This window comes from Drosophila nasuta, chromosome 3, assembly GCF_023558535.2.
Source record: "Drosophila nasuta strain 15112-1781.00 chromosome 3, ASM2355853v1, whole genome shotgun sequence".
In the NCBI taxonomy this organism is placed as follows: Eukaryota; Metazoa; Arthropoda; class Insecta; order Diptera; family Drosophilidae; genus Drosophila; species Drosophila nasuta.
The window spans coordinates 51108377-51123972 of NC_083457.1; the positions used below are offsets into that span (position 1 = coordinate 51108377).

At 45.7% G+C, this 15596-nt stretch overlaps 1 protein-coding gene and 1 long non-coding RNA gene across 2 annotated transcripts; one reads left to right on the plus strand and one right to left on the minus strand.

Annotated features, from left to right (window-relative positions):
* LOC132794177 (uncharacterized) lies at window positions 1-14353 on the minus strand. The gene is made up of 9 exons (XM_060804460.1): window positions 14208-14353; window positions 14050-14138; window positions 13299-13990; window positions 13010-13183; window positions 10590-11972; window positions 9268-9936; window positions 9087-9211; window positions 4657-9027; window positions 1-4592 (listed from the first exon to the last, which is right to left on the minus strand). Exons 1-9 carry the CDS (start codon window positions 14233-14235, stop codon window positions 1873-1875), a joined length of 10251 nt encoding a protein of 3416 aa, XP_060660443.1. The 5' UTR covers window positions 14236-14353; the 3' UTR covers window positions 1-1872.
* A 542-nt stretch (window positions 14354-14895) lies between these two features.
* LOC132794178 (uncharacterized) lies at window positions 14896-15543 on the plus strand. The gene is made up of 3 exons (XR_009633191.1): window positions 14896-15057; window positions 15133-15241; window positions 15297-15543. It is a non-coding gene; the product is annotated as an uncharacterized LOC132794178 (long non-coding RNA).
* The last annotated feature ends 53 nt before the right edge of the window (window positions 15544-15596 follow it).

Sequence of the window (15596 nt, forward strand, 5' to 3'; positions counted from 1 at the left end):
AATTCTTTATTGTAATTTATTTTGTATTCATGTATAGCTACATATACATATGTATGTATGTCTCTCTCTGTGTTTGCATCTAATATCGTACATACTTACACATATTTACTACAAATACATACACATATGTATATGTGTGTATACACATGCACACACACATTGGTGTATGTGCACATTGATTATACATAAATTGTTATTAATATAATATTTTGTTTAGCTTGTTTTTGTGGTTCTTTAAATATGTTTGTGTTTGTTGCTGCTCTTTATGCTCTAGGTACCGATTTGTTTTTCGTTTTCATTATTTTATAAACTATTTATCATTATAAAATTTAAAATTTACCTTTGCAAAACATAAGCGTTAACAACTTAATTAATTTATATTTATATTTATTGTGGTTCGCTCCTCTTTCTCTCCATTTTCCGTACTATCTTTTTCATAATATTTCGTATTTCTAAATATATATATATTTATTAAATATCTGTATAATTAGGGGTTCTCTTCTTGTATTATATGCGTTTTTCTGCTTCGTGTTTATGTTTATGTTATGTTTATGTTAATAGCGACTAAGACACTTTTTTCATTTACCTTTCATAAATTTGCATTTGCTTTTCGCTCTTGCATTGAAATTACATATTTTGAATTTGTTTCTTTTGTTTGTTTTTCATTCATTTTCTTTTTACAGCATTTAAAGCTACAATTTGAGATGTGTATTTTGTTGTTCTTGTTGTTGTTTAAACTCTGTGTGTTTGTATGTACAGCGAAAATGATTCCGGAAAGGATTCTGAAATCATGGCGGAATGTTGCACATGCGAGCTATGAGTATATACGTTTGAGTGTGTGAGTGTATGAATGTGTTAGTGTGTGTGTGTGAGTTAATGTTTATTTATCTCTGTTGTTTACTTTGGATTTAAGTTTAGACCATACTTAGCATAATTAACAAAAGTTTATAGTACAACTTGTTTGGCTTTCTATGAACTAAAAATTGTTTGCAATTTTTGTATTGTTTTCGATTTGTTTTTTGTTTTGTTTTTTTTTTGGAATATATTAATAAATATTTCAACAAATTACCCGCTGCACGATCGTATAAAAACTAATAATAGTAGTACATAGTAGTAATAATAATAATAGTAATAATATATAATATAATATAATAATAGCTAATTTACATTTTTAGTTAAATTCTGAAAACTAAAGGCCTACAAGATATATAGTCGGAAGCTTTTTTTTGAAACAATTCTTAGAATCTGTTCGATTTTTTTGTTTTTGTTTTGTGTGTTTCTCAATCCAGCTTGTCGTTCTCTAAACAAACTAAACTTGTTTTTTATAATCTAACAAAAATACTTATCAACTAAAGACTGCTCTAAGATGAAGAAAACTACCAAGTAACTTGCGAACGGTGTGTCATGTGCAGTTAAACGGAGTGGGGGCGGAGGCGGCGGAACTACTCAGTGGGAAACAGTTTGGAAACATTGCACAAAAGAAGTGAAGCACGAAAGAGTTAACACTAGGATTAGGGCACAAAGAGGTTTAGTTTGAGGGGGTTCAGTTTCAGGGCACACACACATACACAATGAAAACAGTCGTCGCGAATCTAACAAAACTAGAATTCGAGTCAGCAATTAATTAGTAGATATTTCCTAATATCAGATCAGAAATTATATATATAATGATGAAAAGAAGGCCACCGCCCGCTCGATAATGATGATATCTCTTCATCGCTGAGTTTGTGCAGCCGTCGCTGCTGATGCTGCTGCAGTTGTTGCTGCGGTTGATGCGCCACCTGTTGCCGTTGTCGCCGCCGTTGTGGTTGCTGCAGATGACGCATTCAAGTCGTCGCCCTGCAAGTCTACATTGGCGGCGCTGGCGTACTGCTAAAACCATTGTCGATTGATATCATATGGCTTGGTCATGCCCAACGCCGAGGGTCTGTAGGCGGCAGGCGGCGGCGGTGGCTGGCCATAGCCAGCGGCAGCAGCAGCTGCAGCCGGACTGCCCAACAGGCTCTGATTGAAGATCATCCGTGCGTGGAAATCATCGCGACGCAGATACTGTTGATATAGCTGCGAATTTGCATCCAATTGCGAGGCGGCAAATGGATAAGCTGCCGCCGCTCGTGTCGAGGGATGTGCTGCTGCCAGAAATGGATATGAACCAGCTGCCGTATTCAGTGGATTCTGACTCTTGTCCGCCGCATTGCCAGCCGGATTGGCCGTCGCTCCACTGTGCGCCGGCGCTGGTGGCATATAATACGGATTCGATGCCTCACGGAACTGATCCAAATAGCTGCTCGTCTGATCGCCGTACAGTCCCAAAGCACTCGGTGTGGGACCAAAATTAAAGGCGCTGCCAGGCACCATGGCACCCGTGGACGTCTTCAGCGAGATGGCTGCTGCATCCGCTGCCGTTTGAGTGGTCGATGCAGCGCCAGCTGAAGATGCCGCGGCCGCTGCTGCTGCTGCAGCTGCTGTGCCCGCGGCTGGCGATGCTACACCCCCAGACTTGAGACCCGCGTACAGCTGAAAGCCTTGGTGTAGCACCTGAGCGTGAGCAGCAGCTGCTGCCGTTGGCATCTGCGGCATGTTGTACTGTGACATTGCTTGCTGTTGACTTTGCTGCTGTTGTTGCTGCTGTTGTTGTTGCTGCTGCTGTTGCTGCTGTTGTTGCTGCTGTTGTTGTGCAACCACTTGTTGCTGCTGTTGCTGTTGCGCTGCCACCTGTTGTTGTTGTTGCTGCTGCTGTTGTTGCTGCTGCTGCTGTTGCGCCTTTGCATTTGTTTCTGCTGCCGTTGTGGTAGCCTTCTTCTTGCGTCCACGTTTAGCCGGCGCCTTGACTTCAACTGGAGCCACAGCAACGGGTGCTTGTTGGTGCGGTGGTTGTTGCTGCGGCTGTGCGGCACTGTTGCTGCCGGGCACATAGTTGCCAGGCAGTTGCTGTGCAGGATTGCCGTAAGCTGTTGCCGCACTGGAAGCAGCGCTGTACATATGCGCAGCTGGTGGCATGTTCTTGTCAAAGTAATTGACCGGATAGCCCAGCATGGACTCGGCCAGTGGATGCATCAATGGATTGTTGTAGGTCTGCGGCGGTGGCGGCGTCGGCTTGTTGTAGGCAGCCAAATGATGTGTCTGGCTGAGGTGATGCTGATGCGCAGTTGCCGTCAGATGCTGCAACATGTTGCTATTCTCGCTATTGCCAGCAACAACGGACTGTGTTGCTGCTGGCTTACCGGCAGCTGTCTGTTGTGTTGCTGGCGCATAGTTGTGATTCAGCTGCGGTTGCTGTTGGTAGGCATTATGTGGCTGCTGCTGTTGCTGTTGAGCATGTTGCTGCTGTTGTTGTTGCTGCTGCTGTTGAACCTCTTGTTGCTGTGCAGGTTGTGGTTGCTGTTGGTGCTGCAGATTATTGGTGTTGTTGCCATAGTTAAGCGGCTTGTGCGGCGCCTGTTGCTGTAACGGCAACTGCTGCTGCTGCTTTTGCTGCTGTTGTTGTTGTTGCTGCTGCTGCTGATAGTTTAGATTATGCGGCGGTTGCAACTGCGTGAGATGCGGCTGCGCTTGTGGCTGCTGCTGTTGCTGATTTGCTTGTTGCTTGTTTGCCGCAGCCTGTTGCTGCTGCTGTTGTTGTTGTTGCTGCATGTTGCACGCGTTATTATCTTTAGCAAACTCCTTGGGAAAACCCATAGCAGCAGCTCGATTGTACATCTCAAATGCTTTATCAGGCGCTATTGTACCCAGCTGCTTGCTAAAGGCCATCGAGCCCAAAAAGCTGTTGAACATTTGTTGCTGTTTGTTAATCAGCGACTGCGATTGTGATTGCACCTGAGGCTGTTGCTGCTGCTGCTGTTGTTGTTGCTGTTGTTGCTGCTGTTGTTGTTGTTGCTGCTGTTGCGCCTGTTGTTGCGGTTGCTGCTGAGTCTGAGGCTGTTGCTGTGTTGGTTGCTGCTGCTGTTGTTGTTGCTGTGGTGGCATAGCAAGCAATTGTGGCTGTGCACGATTCTCATCCAGCTTGGGCATCTTATTGCTGTTGCCTACATCACTATAATCCATACTCATTTCCTCATTAGGTCGCTTTAATGGATTGATAAGCGTATCCGTTTTCGCTGGCTGTTGCATTTGATGCTGCATAAAGGTTGCCATATCGCTGCCATAACTGGGTGGCACAATCTTCTGTTGTTGCTGCTGCTGCTGCTGTTGTTGTTGCTGCTGCTGTGCGTCAACAATATCTGCAGCAGCAGCTGCATTAGCCGCTGCATTGGTCGATTGATACTGCGCGTATGTTGGATACTTGGGCTTCATGCCAAGCAACTGCTGTTGTTGCTGCTGCTGTTGATGTACCAAAGATTGCTGCTGCTGTTGTTGTTGGTTCTGGTGTTGTTGCGGCACCTGATTGCTGCCCAGATTAGGTGGCAACAGGCTGTGCGCCAAGTTCCAATCATTGTTGCTCGGTTTAGCCACAGGCGCCGCAGGTGGCACCACGGCTGCAGCAGCAGTTGGCAACGGATTGATCAGTGTTGCTGGGTTATACAACGAGCGTTGCTGCTGCTGCTGTTGCTGATAGCTGTCGTGCGTAGGCGTGTAGACCTTGTTGCCCATTGCTGCTGAAAATAAGGGGAGTTAGTTGAGCAAAACTTAATATTGCTATAATCCAAATAAACTTACCCGCAAGTGGCACACTTGCTGCTGCTGGTTGAGTGCTCGCCACAGGTGCTGGCACCACAGGTGTCGCCTGTTGTGGCTGTTGCTGTTGCTGCTGTGGTTGTTGGTAGGGCGACAACACTGGCTGCTGATACGGCGAATGCTGTTGCTCTGCGGGAGATTGCGCCAACGGCGTAGGCGGCTGTGTGGCTGCCGAGGAAGCAGGTGAATCCACGCTGCTGGGCATCGGACTAAGCGCCTGTTGCTGTTGCGCTGTCGGACTATGCGAGGGTTGCTGCTGCTGCTGTTGCTGCGGATGCTGTGTGGGCTGATGATAAGGCGACTGGGCGTGATAAGGAGACATCTGCGATGAGTGCGGCGTGGTGTAAGGCGAACTCTGTGGCTGCTGGTAAGGTGAATGCGGATTTGGTGTACTCGGACTCATCGAGGAGTTGTAATCAGATTCCTGTGATCGCGGCTGCTTGTACTGATCGTAGATGGGCAGCGGTGAGGTGGAGGAGTATGCTGGCGTCTTCGATGCCTCAGAGCCAGATGGATTATAGCTATTGCCACCACCATAAGGCGAAGTGCCGCTCAGTTCCGGTGTGGAAACATTTGGCGAGGAAGCGGATGAGTAAATGTGTTGCGAGTATTGAGGATATGGCGAGTTCATCTCGCGCGGACTACAGCTCTTGTCCGGACTGCTCTTCGTGGTGGTGTCCTGATAGAAGCCAACCTTAATAGCGCCATTCAGCGTATACGGCGATGCTGGTTTGCCCATGTCATCGTTGGGCTTAGGCGACACCATAATGGGCGAAGCACCAATCGGCGAGGCACCAATGGGCGAGGTATAGGAACCTGCCGCATAGGATCCATACCGCTCATCGATAGCAATGCGCGGCGAGTCAGGGTCCTGGCTAAAGGAACTGCGCTCCGAGTTGGTGCTGCCTGTGCTGGGCTTCCGAGTGCGCATCACAACTGGCAGCGAGAAGTTGTTCTCCCCAGCAGCTGGTGAATGTGCTGGCGGTGCTACGCGTGTGTCATCCTGTGCCAAGGATTGCGGCGTTTGTTGTTTCTCTTCGTCGCTGGACTTCTTGTTGACCTTAGGTCCCCCAAACGCTTTGAGCCAGGCACTCCAATCGGGTTTCTCTTTGGCCTCCGATGCTGCCTTCGAGGACAATTCACTGCTGACTTTGCTGAGTTCCATGAGCGCCTCAAAAGGTTTTGTTGGTTCCTTACTTGGTGACAAAGCCGTCGAATCTTCGGAATTCTCTTTGGGTGTGCTTTCCGATTCCTGCGTTTGCTTTTTGCCCGCCAACTCTTCCAGGGTTTTGCCCAATGCAAAGTCCTGCGTTTTGATTACTGTGCCCAGGCTGAGCTTAGGCGCTCCATCATCAGTCTCTGTAATAAGCGCATTCTTGGGATCCTTGGTTTTGCTAACAACAGGCGAGACTAACGTTTCCGTCTCCTCAGTCTTGCTCACATTCTGGATAAGATTTCCTTTGGTCTTGCCTGGCTGCAACCGCTCAATGGTGCGCATCACATTCGCCTTGGCCTTTGCCTGTTGCGCCTGAGCTGTGACTGCAAGTTTCTCCTTCAGCGATTTGCGTTTCGCCTCCTTCGCCATCTGTTGCTTGATATGCGGTGGCGGTGGCGGCACCAACAACAGCTGTGTGGTGCTCGGCTCCTTTGTCTTAACAGGCGGCGCAGATGTCGCTACTGCTGCCACAGGTGGACTGACTACTGGAGGTGCCGTCTGCGCCTGTGGTGCAGAAACTGCCGAATTGGAATTGGAGCAAGCGGAACTAGAGCTGGCCGCCGTAGCTGATGTGCTGCCAATGGAGTTGCCCGAGTGCATCGAATGAGGTGGTGTGCCACAGCTGCTGCTTACGCTGCTGGCCGTGGGCAGTGTTTCCGTTTCCGATTTGGCGCCTGGTTTGGTTGTAGTATCACTGACCAGCTCGTTGAGGGCCTCCGCCAACTTGGTGGGCACCAGCTCCGCCTTAGGTGCAGCCAGTGCAACAGGTCGTCTGAAGTCTGCCGCATCCAGTTTGCTGCCAATACCCGAATCGAAGTCATCTAGCAGATTGTAGCGAGATGGCGAATTGCTCGCAGAACTGAATTCGGAGAAACGCGGCGTATGCTCCAACCAACGATTGATGTCTTTCAGCGTTTGCTCAGTCTCCACATCCAAAGCCTCCAGATTCGCATTGTTGCTGGCCGCAGCTTGCCCAGCTTTTTGTGCAGCTGCAGCCGCTTTCTTTCCCGTCAGCTTCTTGTTGCCAGCGGATTTTTCATTGGTTTTATCAGCGGGCTTCGGTGGCGGCGGCATTTGTTTGTCAGCATTGCGTTTCTTGCTATTCGCTTTGGCAGCAGTGTCCTTGGCTTTGGCGTTGCTTGCGTTGGCTCCGGTGGCAGCAGTGCCACTAGACTTGCTTGTCGCTTCTTTGCCAGCAGTTGGCTCAGGTTTTGCGACTGGCGGAGGCTGTGGCGTTGGCGGTGGCGTCAGTTCCCGCGGTGGCTTTTCGCTGTTTTTTGGCGTCTCCGCTTTTTTAGGCTTCTCTTCTGACTTTTCGCGTTTCTCCGCCTTGCTTGGCTTCTCCACTTCTCGACTAGCTTCCTTGGCATGCTTCTGCTCCTTGCTCTTGCGTCCACGCTTGTGTTCCGCTGGTGGCTCAGGCGCATGTTCTCGCTTCTTTTTGGATGTGGAGCTCTTGGCACTGTTCGACTTGGAGTCCTCGGAGGGTGCCAACGAATTGGATGCACTAGAACCACTGAGAGCTGCTCGACTGCGTCGATACTTGATCACATCATATTTGTCCATGAAGGGCAACAACATTTCCAGCTCCGCCTGCTCGGCAGCCGCAGCCAAAGCAGCTGCTGACTCAGCTGAGTTCTTCTTGGACTTTCGTGACTTGTCCTTGTCTTTGTCTTTATCTTTATCTTTATCCCTGTCCTTATCTTTATCTTTATCCTTCTCTTTGTCTTGGCTGCGTTTCTTATCCTTCTCCTTCTCTTTGTCTTTCTCCTTCTCTTTTTCTTTTTCCTTTTCCTTTTTGGCTGGCGGTGAATCTGTTTTCTTGCCACGCTTTGCAACGTGCGGCGAGCGACGACGTCGTCGTTCATCGGAGCTGCTGCAGCTGGCCAGGGACATGAAATCTGTCTCGGAATCCTGGTCGGATTTATCACCCTCGTGACGAGCACTGAGTTTTGTTGTCTCGGCGCTGGTCACCTTCTTGACGGTTGTCAGCAGCTCGGACAGATCATCGTTGAGTGCACTCTTCGAGTACTTCTTGTGAAGATCAACTTTAAAGGGCGACATGCTGCGAGATCGCGACGCATCGTCATCGTCGTCAACATCATCATCATCATTGTCGTCCTCTTCGAGATCAGCAGCCGATTCAGCTAACGCCGCAGCAGCTGTTGGTGGCAACTGCTTCTTCACATTCATATCCGACATGGAGCTATCATCATCGTGATCATCCAGATCACGATCCCCTTTGGTTCGACTGCGTCCACCTTTCTTGCTCTTTGGCTGTCGCTTGACGGGCGTTGGTGTCTTTACTTTTGACTCCGCCGGCACCATTTTCTTCTTCTGTGCCGCTATCGTGCGTGCCGTTGGCTTCACCAACGATTTCACCTTGGCCAACGCCAGTTCCTCATCGTCACTGGACTCGCCACGATCGCTTGGCGGCGCACTCAGCTCCGATTCGGATTCCGTTTCGGGCGTTGACTTTTTCCCTGCTTTTTTGGTCTTTTGTGTTTTGCTGGACTTGCTTGACTGTGTGGATTTGCTGCCTTTGGCTTTGCGTCCACGCTTGCTCGAGGACGCCAGCTCCTTGTCCTTCTCCTTTTCCTTGTCCTTATCCTTCTCCTTATCTTTGTCTTTCTCTTTGTCCTTGTCTTTAGATTTCTCCTTAAGTACTTTATTGGTTTTGCTTTTCTTTACCGCTTGTGTCGGCGCTGGAGGTGGCGGTGGTGGTGGCTCTGCCTCCAAATCCTCCTCATCCGTGTCTAGATCCTCATTGTTTGCGCTTCTCTCCACCTTGCTTTTCGTCTTCTTTTTACGCCGTTTATCCTTCTCTTTACGTTTGCGCTTTTGCGCATGTGCTGTTGCCTCCGCCGGCGCCTCCGTATCGCTATGCTGTTGCTCCTCCTCGGTGCTGCTGTCGGGCAATCGTTTGCTGGACGCGGAGTTGACCGAGGATTCGCCTGCTTTCTCCTCATCTTTCACCTTTTTCTTGAAGTATTTCTCGCGGAATACATTCATCTTGGAATCGGCGGCGGGGTAACTTAAATTCGGATCATCGTCTTCATCATCAGAGAGATTATCGAAATATTTCTTGGTCGCCTTATCAAAGGCATCCTGCAGATTGTTAACCATCTCTGTGTACTCTGTGGGTGGATGAAAAAAATGAATTAGATGTAAAGGCAAATATTTCACAAGCTGTTACCATTATTGTGCCCATTGTACAATCTGCAATTGTTCACAATTAAGCGAAAATCATTACGAAATTCGCTGAATTTGTGGTATTCTCCACTGTCCAGTTTGTCCTCCATTTTCAGCAGATCCATGGGTCTGAAAATAAAATCAATTAGTATAGAATGGCAACAAATTTGTGTTGAGCTACTCACCTTCTGATGATGGAGTAGTAACGTGGCGCAATGTCCTCCTCGACGGGATCCATGAAGGGCCATGCATCCCGATGATTCTTCACATAGACGAGCACCTTATGCATTCCGATTTGTAGCACTTCCTCCGTTTCGGTAAAGCTAAGAATATTCGCATGATTTGAGGAGTTGTACGTTGAATTGTTGTTTGTTTGTTTCGTGTTTGTGGTTGTTGATGTTGTTAGATTTGTTATGGGTGTTGTTAAGTGTGTGTTGTGATTGTTGTTGTTGCTCGTTGGCGTTGTTGTGTTGTTTGTTGTGGAGGAGAATGTGTAGTTGCTATTGCTGTGTGTTATGTGTTTGTTATGCTTATTACTGTTAATATGACTATGAGTAGTGTGCTGGTGGTGGTGTGTGTGATTGCTATTGTTGTTGTGGTTGTTGTTGTTTGTGTTGCTGTGATTGTGATTGTTGTTGTTGTTGTTGTTGTTATGGTGTGATGGTGTATGAGCTCCGTGCGACGTTGTTGTTTTTGCAATTAATGTTGCTGTTGCATCCGTCGTAGAGTGGTTGTGATTGTTGTTGTTGTTGTAGTTGTGATTGTGGTGCGACGCGTGCTTATGGTGGTTGTTGTTGTTGTTGTTAAAGCTGCTTTTGTTGTTGGTGGTGCTACGGTTGGTACTATTTACATGGCTACATATTTTTTCGATTTTTTTTGGTATTTTTGGTTATGATGAAACAGTCAAAATGTTGTTTGGTTGGTTGGTTGTTTAGTTGAGTGGTAGGTACAAAAGTTTACAATAACAATGGGTAAAAATTGTTAATCAATTGATATATTATATACAGTTTGATGAAGATGATGATGTGATGTGTTAAAAGGTAAAGTCGGAGTGCTAAAGTTAATGATACAGTTTCCCAAATACAACATGCAACAAACACTACAGAACAACAAAATTTAATTCAACACAAAATCAACAATCTGAGGACAGCACACCATAACACAAAAAAAAATGATCTAAAGCAAATACTAAATGGACTGTGAACAATACTGTGATTCAAATTAGTAAAACCAAAAAAATAAAAAATAAATAAATAATAAATCATGTTGAATTTAGGGTGTTTATTACTTAATTCTGTTTGGTGAATCACAGCTAGGTTCAACACGTATTTAATGCTCTCTACAACAAGCAGTTGTGGCAGCAAGGGATCGCATGATCTTTAAGCTTAGATGTTTTTAGATTGTGGACTGTGTTTTTGATTCAATCGGCTTAAAGACTGTGGTGGCGGGGGGACTGTGGTGAGGTGGGGAAAACGGGGGAGTATTAGGTAGGAAGACGTTCACTTACTCATCGGCACTCTTGTCTGAGTAGGCGCCACTGTGCCGTTCCGCCTTGCTGGATGTGGACGACGTCGAGGCGGCTGAGGATGGCGGTGCAGTCGCTGTTGTTGTTGTTGCTGCCGCCGCTGCTGCTGCTGCCGCTGTTGATTTCTTGCTTTTCACCGCCTCCGATTTGTTGGCGCTGCGTTCCGTTTTACTCGATGAGCTTGAGCTAACTGCGGCCGCCTTTTGCTTCTTGGAGCGTGCTGGTGTACTATCGGCTGATGTGTTGTTGCTGCTGCTGTTGTTGTTGTTGTGTTGCTGCTGCTGCTGTTGGTGGTTTGTGCTAGCGCCGCCGGTTGCAGCGCCCGTCGGTATAAAGATGTTGCCCGTTAGGGAGCTGAGGGAATTATTGGTTTGCCGGCCGGGCAGCTTAACATTCGCCGCTGGCGCCATCTGCTCCTCGCGTTTGGCAACAACTGTGGACGTTGTCTGTGCTGCTGCTGCTGCGGCTGTTTGTTGCTCCGATTGCAATTGCTCCTCGCTGTCATGCGCCACGGGCGACGGCAGACTCAGATCCGCAATGCTTGTGGCAACCGCGATTGCAGCCGAGTTGGCATCTAGCAACTGCAGCTGACGACAAAAGTTCTCCTTGTCCTCGGGACTGAGCGAGGTTGCGTGAAGTGGCGGCTCAGATGTCGAGGGATGCGTTTGCAATTGCTGGCGACTGTGACGACGCTTTGTGTGATTGCGTACACCGATTGCGGGTATTGCACTGCTGCTGTTGCTTGCTGTTGTTTGTTGGTCGTTGTTGTTGTCGGTGTTGTTGTTGGCGTCCTCGTCGTCGAGTTCAGACGCATGCTTGTGTCGCCGTCGATGATGATGATAGTGATGATGCTCTTTATCCCGATCTCGATGCTCGCGTGAACGTTTCTTTTGCTTCTTCCCGGACTTTTTCCTCTTATGATGATGATGATGATGATGGTGGTGGTGATGATGATGATGGCTCTTGCTCTTGAATTTCGCTGGCGTTTGTGATTTCTCTCTAGGCGGTTCCGGTGAACGGAATTTATCAGATCTGGTTGCTTCTGACGCAGCACTTAATTGATGCTCTTGTTGCTGTTGCTCTTGCTGATGCTGCTGTTGTTCCCCTTGCTCTTGCTCTTCCTCTTCCTGATGCTCTGCTAATTGCGGTTGCTGCTCTTGTGGTTGCTGTTGCTGCTCTTGCTCTTGTTGTTGTTGTTGGTCTTGCGTCGTCTCCTCGTCGTCGTCGTCGTTTTGGTCATCGTCTTCTGGCGAGAGACAAAAGGTTTCCCTGTGGCACAGAAATTCGCTCGAATTAGTTGTTGTTGTACGTCTTAGAGAGCTTGCGTAAGTTGAAATACCGCTAGCCGTTGATGTTGATTGCGAACTGTTAAAGACAAATCGAATAAAAGAAAATAAATATAAGTACAATTGGCAAAGAACAATGTTTTTTTAAATAATCTTAATATTCTATAGAAATCGCTTAAATGTAATACGATAATTCTTGGCAAAAACTGTACAGTATTTTCGAATATATCTTATATTCTTAACATTCATTGATTTCTAATATGCTAATGCAATGACTCGCTATGTAATATTACATTGAAATGTGCAAATGAAATTTCAATTATTTATCGAATATTATTTAAACGATTTCTACAGTCTCAGCCATGATTATTTTTTGAGGTCTGTGTGTTAATTGTTTCGTTGATGAAGCATGAATGAAGCTAAATGGTTAAATGGAATAAATTGGTATAAATGTAAATAATAAATGGTAAATGTAAATCATAAAATTAGTCATATATATCGAGAATATATATATCAAATATAGGAGTATCATATAAAGCATGCTTACATAATTGTTCATAGTGTTTTTTTGAAAACGAAATCCAACCAATTTGTCGCACACAAAATTAAATTATGGGCAAAACTCAAATTAAGTGCTGAATCTCTTTCTCTCTCTTATTTTCTTTATCTCAGTTCATCTCTGTTTGGTCCTCTTTATATATATTTGGTTATATCCTTTCGGTCTCTCAGTCTCTCGCTTGCTGGCTGTTTAAGCGTCGATGATAATGTGATTTGATTTGATACGATTTAATGACAATTTTCTTCAACACAAATTGCAAGCAAATTTTTTGTTTAAGAAATTATAAACAAATCAAAAACAATTTCGAAATTAATTTGCAAATAACTTAAACAATGCTTGTATGCGCGTGTGCATGTGTTATTTAATTGTTGCAGTGCTGTTTTGTTTTTGTCTGTGTTTTTTTGTGTGTGGTTGCTGATTGTTTAATTATTTTGTCGTCTGCTGTCTGTGTGAGCGCAATGTAAAATATGATTGTGAAATGCTCTCCACTTTGTTGCGTTGCCTCTATTTCATTAGTTTTTCTTTTGCTTTTTGCTTATAATACTGGACGTGCTAACCGTCTGCGCGAGCGTGACTGAGACGCTGGCGGTGCCAAGTGCTGAGAGGTCTGACGATCTCGACGCACACGATCTCTTTCACGTTCACGATCCCGCTTAAGGCGTTCCTCTTCCTGGCGTGCCTTTAACTCGGCTAGATTCCGTATGCGACTTGAATTACGCACTTGAAGCAATCTGCAATATGGAAAAGATTGAACAAATGAGTATTTAACCAACATTCATTAATGTAATAACTAAATTATATAGCCGAAAATGCAGGTACATCCTTATTTATTCAGGGCTCACTTACTTGCGGCGTCTCAGACGTTCACGCTCGCGAAATAGCTGCGGCAATTTGGGCAGAAAGTTCTCATCAAGTATCTGGAAGAGCTCACGCTCTTTACCATTCGTTGAGGTCTTAAACTTGGCTGCCAAGTTCTGCCAATCCTCCTCGGTGAAGCAAATGACCTGCCAAATGGTGCCGTTGCTGCCAATGGTTGTTTTGCCACTTGAACCAGCGCCCGCACTCAATGCCGCAGCAGCAGCAGCTGCAGCTTTGCCCGAACCGGATGCACTGCCCGTGCCGGCGGCTTTATCTTCGCGATAGAGTCGCGTACCGTAGAAATACCAATAGCCGGAGTTCTTGGCGTCGTAGCCGAGCGGCTCAACGCGCAAACTGTCCGCCTCTAGATTGCTGAGTATGACCTGCACATCGACAGAGTCCAAACGAAAGTGGCACAGATCGTGCAGAATTTGTAAACGCTTGCGAACGGGCAGCGACTGGAAATCTATGTCCGTATCAAAGTGATTCTCTGTCTGATGCAGGCGACACTGTTGACGCAGAAAACGGCGCAAAAACATCTGATAGTTGCTGTGTGTAATCTCATTGGCTACCGATTGTAGCGCATCGCAGCCTGTTAAAAGGCGTACAATTAATTCGGGCACTAAGGCAACTTGATCCTCCTCGCTGGTACCATCGGAGAGCAGCGCCGATTCGAGATCCTACAAAATCAAAGATTCACTTTAGTTTATGTCATCATACTCAAGTATTTTATAGCTACCTCTATGTCAATGTCCGGTAAATCGAAGGCGGAACTAAACAATGAACAGAAATGCGAAATACACGGTATCTCCCACCATGATTGTATATCTGTTGAGCAGAAAATATGCATTATATTACAATATGGACTTTGTAATCTGTTTAGCTGATCCTACTTACCCAATAGGCCAATAAAAGTAGAAACCATTTATGTATGCTTGCGTATTAGAAACTCGGATTTCTGCAAGTTAATGAAACAAACAATTCCTTGGGCCGATAATGGATTTTTTTTTTGTTCTTGCTGTTTTGCTTTGCAGTCTCTTCTTCTGTGTTGGCAAAAAAAAAAGTAAAGAGTAAAGACAAACGAAGCGTGTACAAAATTAGTAAAGATACAACAATAAAAATTCACACACATAGATAGCAATAACACACGAGTACATGTATCGCAATGGCGGCAAAAAAAACAGCATGTGCAACATGTGTGTGTGTTGTTATTGTCGAATTAATTTAAGATACACAAACAGGGCTTATCAATTATCAAAAGCGCGCGCGGAGTAAATTGCGATACACACATAGGCACACACAAACACAAACACAAACATAGCACGCCTACACATTTATAAAGTGAGAGAAAGAAAGTACGTACACGCGCACCCCTTTCGCGCGCTTAATTTTAAGAAGAGAAAATCAAAACAGATGGCTAAACTAGCCCACAAACAAACACGGCCACCCGCATGCGTATGAGTGGGACAGCTATAGGCAGCCAGTGTTGCGTAGCGCTAGTTGTGCCGCTCATTTTTTCACAGCACTGTTGATTTCTTGGCTCTTGGCTGGTCGATTTGTTGCCCCCCTGCTCCACTACCACTTCTGCAGTATTTTGCCTGCTGTCTGCACTTTTTATAATTAATTTGTCATTTCTTTGCACGCACACGAATTTCTGTAACTTTACAATTAAATTCACACGGGTTTAACGCATCAAATGCCACTACAGCGCCGTTGATGAGCATGCGCCGCCTTAAAAGGTGCTTTGGTACGATGCTCCGTTTTGCTGCTTCTGCCTGTGTGTATATATTTTTTCATTTGCGCTTTCCTTTTGCCGTAACAGTGAAACACGCAATTGGACGATGGACAATTGACGAATTATGTTTATATTTTAATCGTTTTTCACAAATTGCACACGATGTGTAGATTGCCGGATATGCGGAGAAAGATTCGTATGTATTTTATTTGCCTTACATCCACATTTAATTATAAAAATAAATTTATTAGCGGACGAACCAACCTTAAGCGAACAGCGTGACCGCAAGTTGAGTTTCGAAATTTACGTTTTAATGCATAAATATACCAAATTGCAGACATCCCCATAGCAGCGACATGGTAACACTTCATATGGTATATTAGTATTTTTCCAAAACGCGGGTGAAAAGACGCGTACAAGTTTAGAAGTCGTGAAGAATATTTCTTCTCAGCGTGTAGTGGAACAATTTCGAAAACTATGATAAAGTATCTAAATAAATACGAGTTCAAAAGTGAGTTGGTATCTTTTACCTTTCTATTGGAAATAAAACA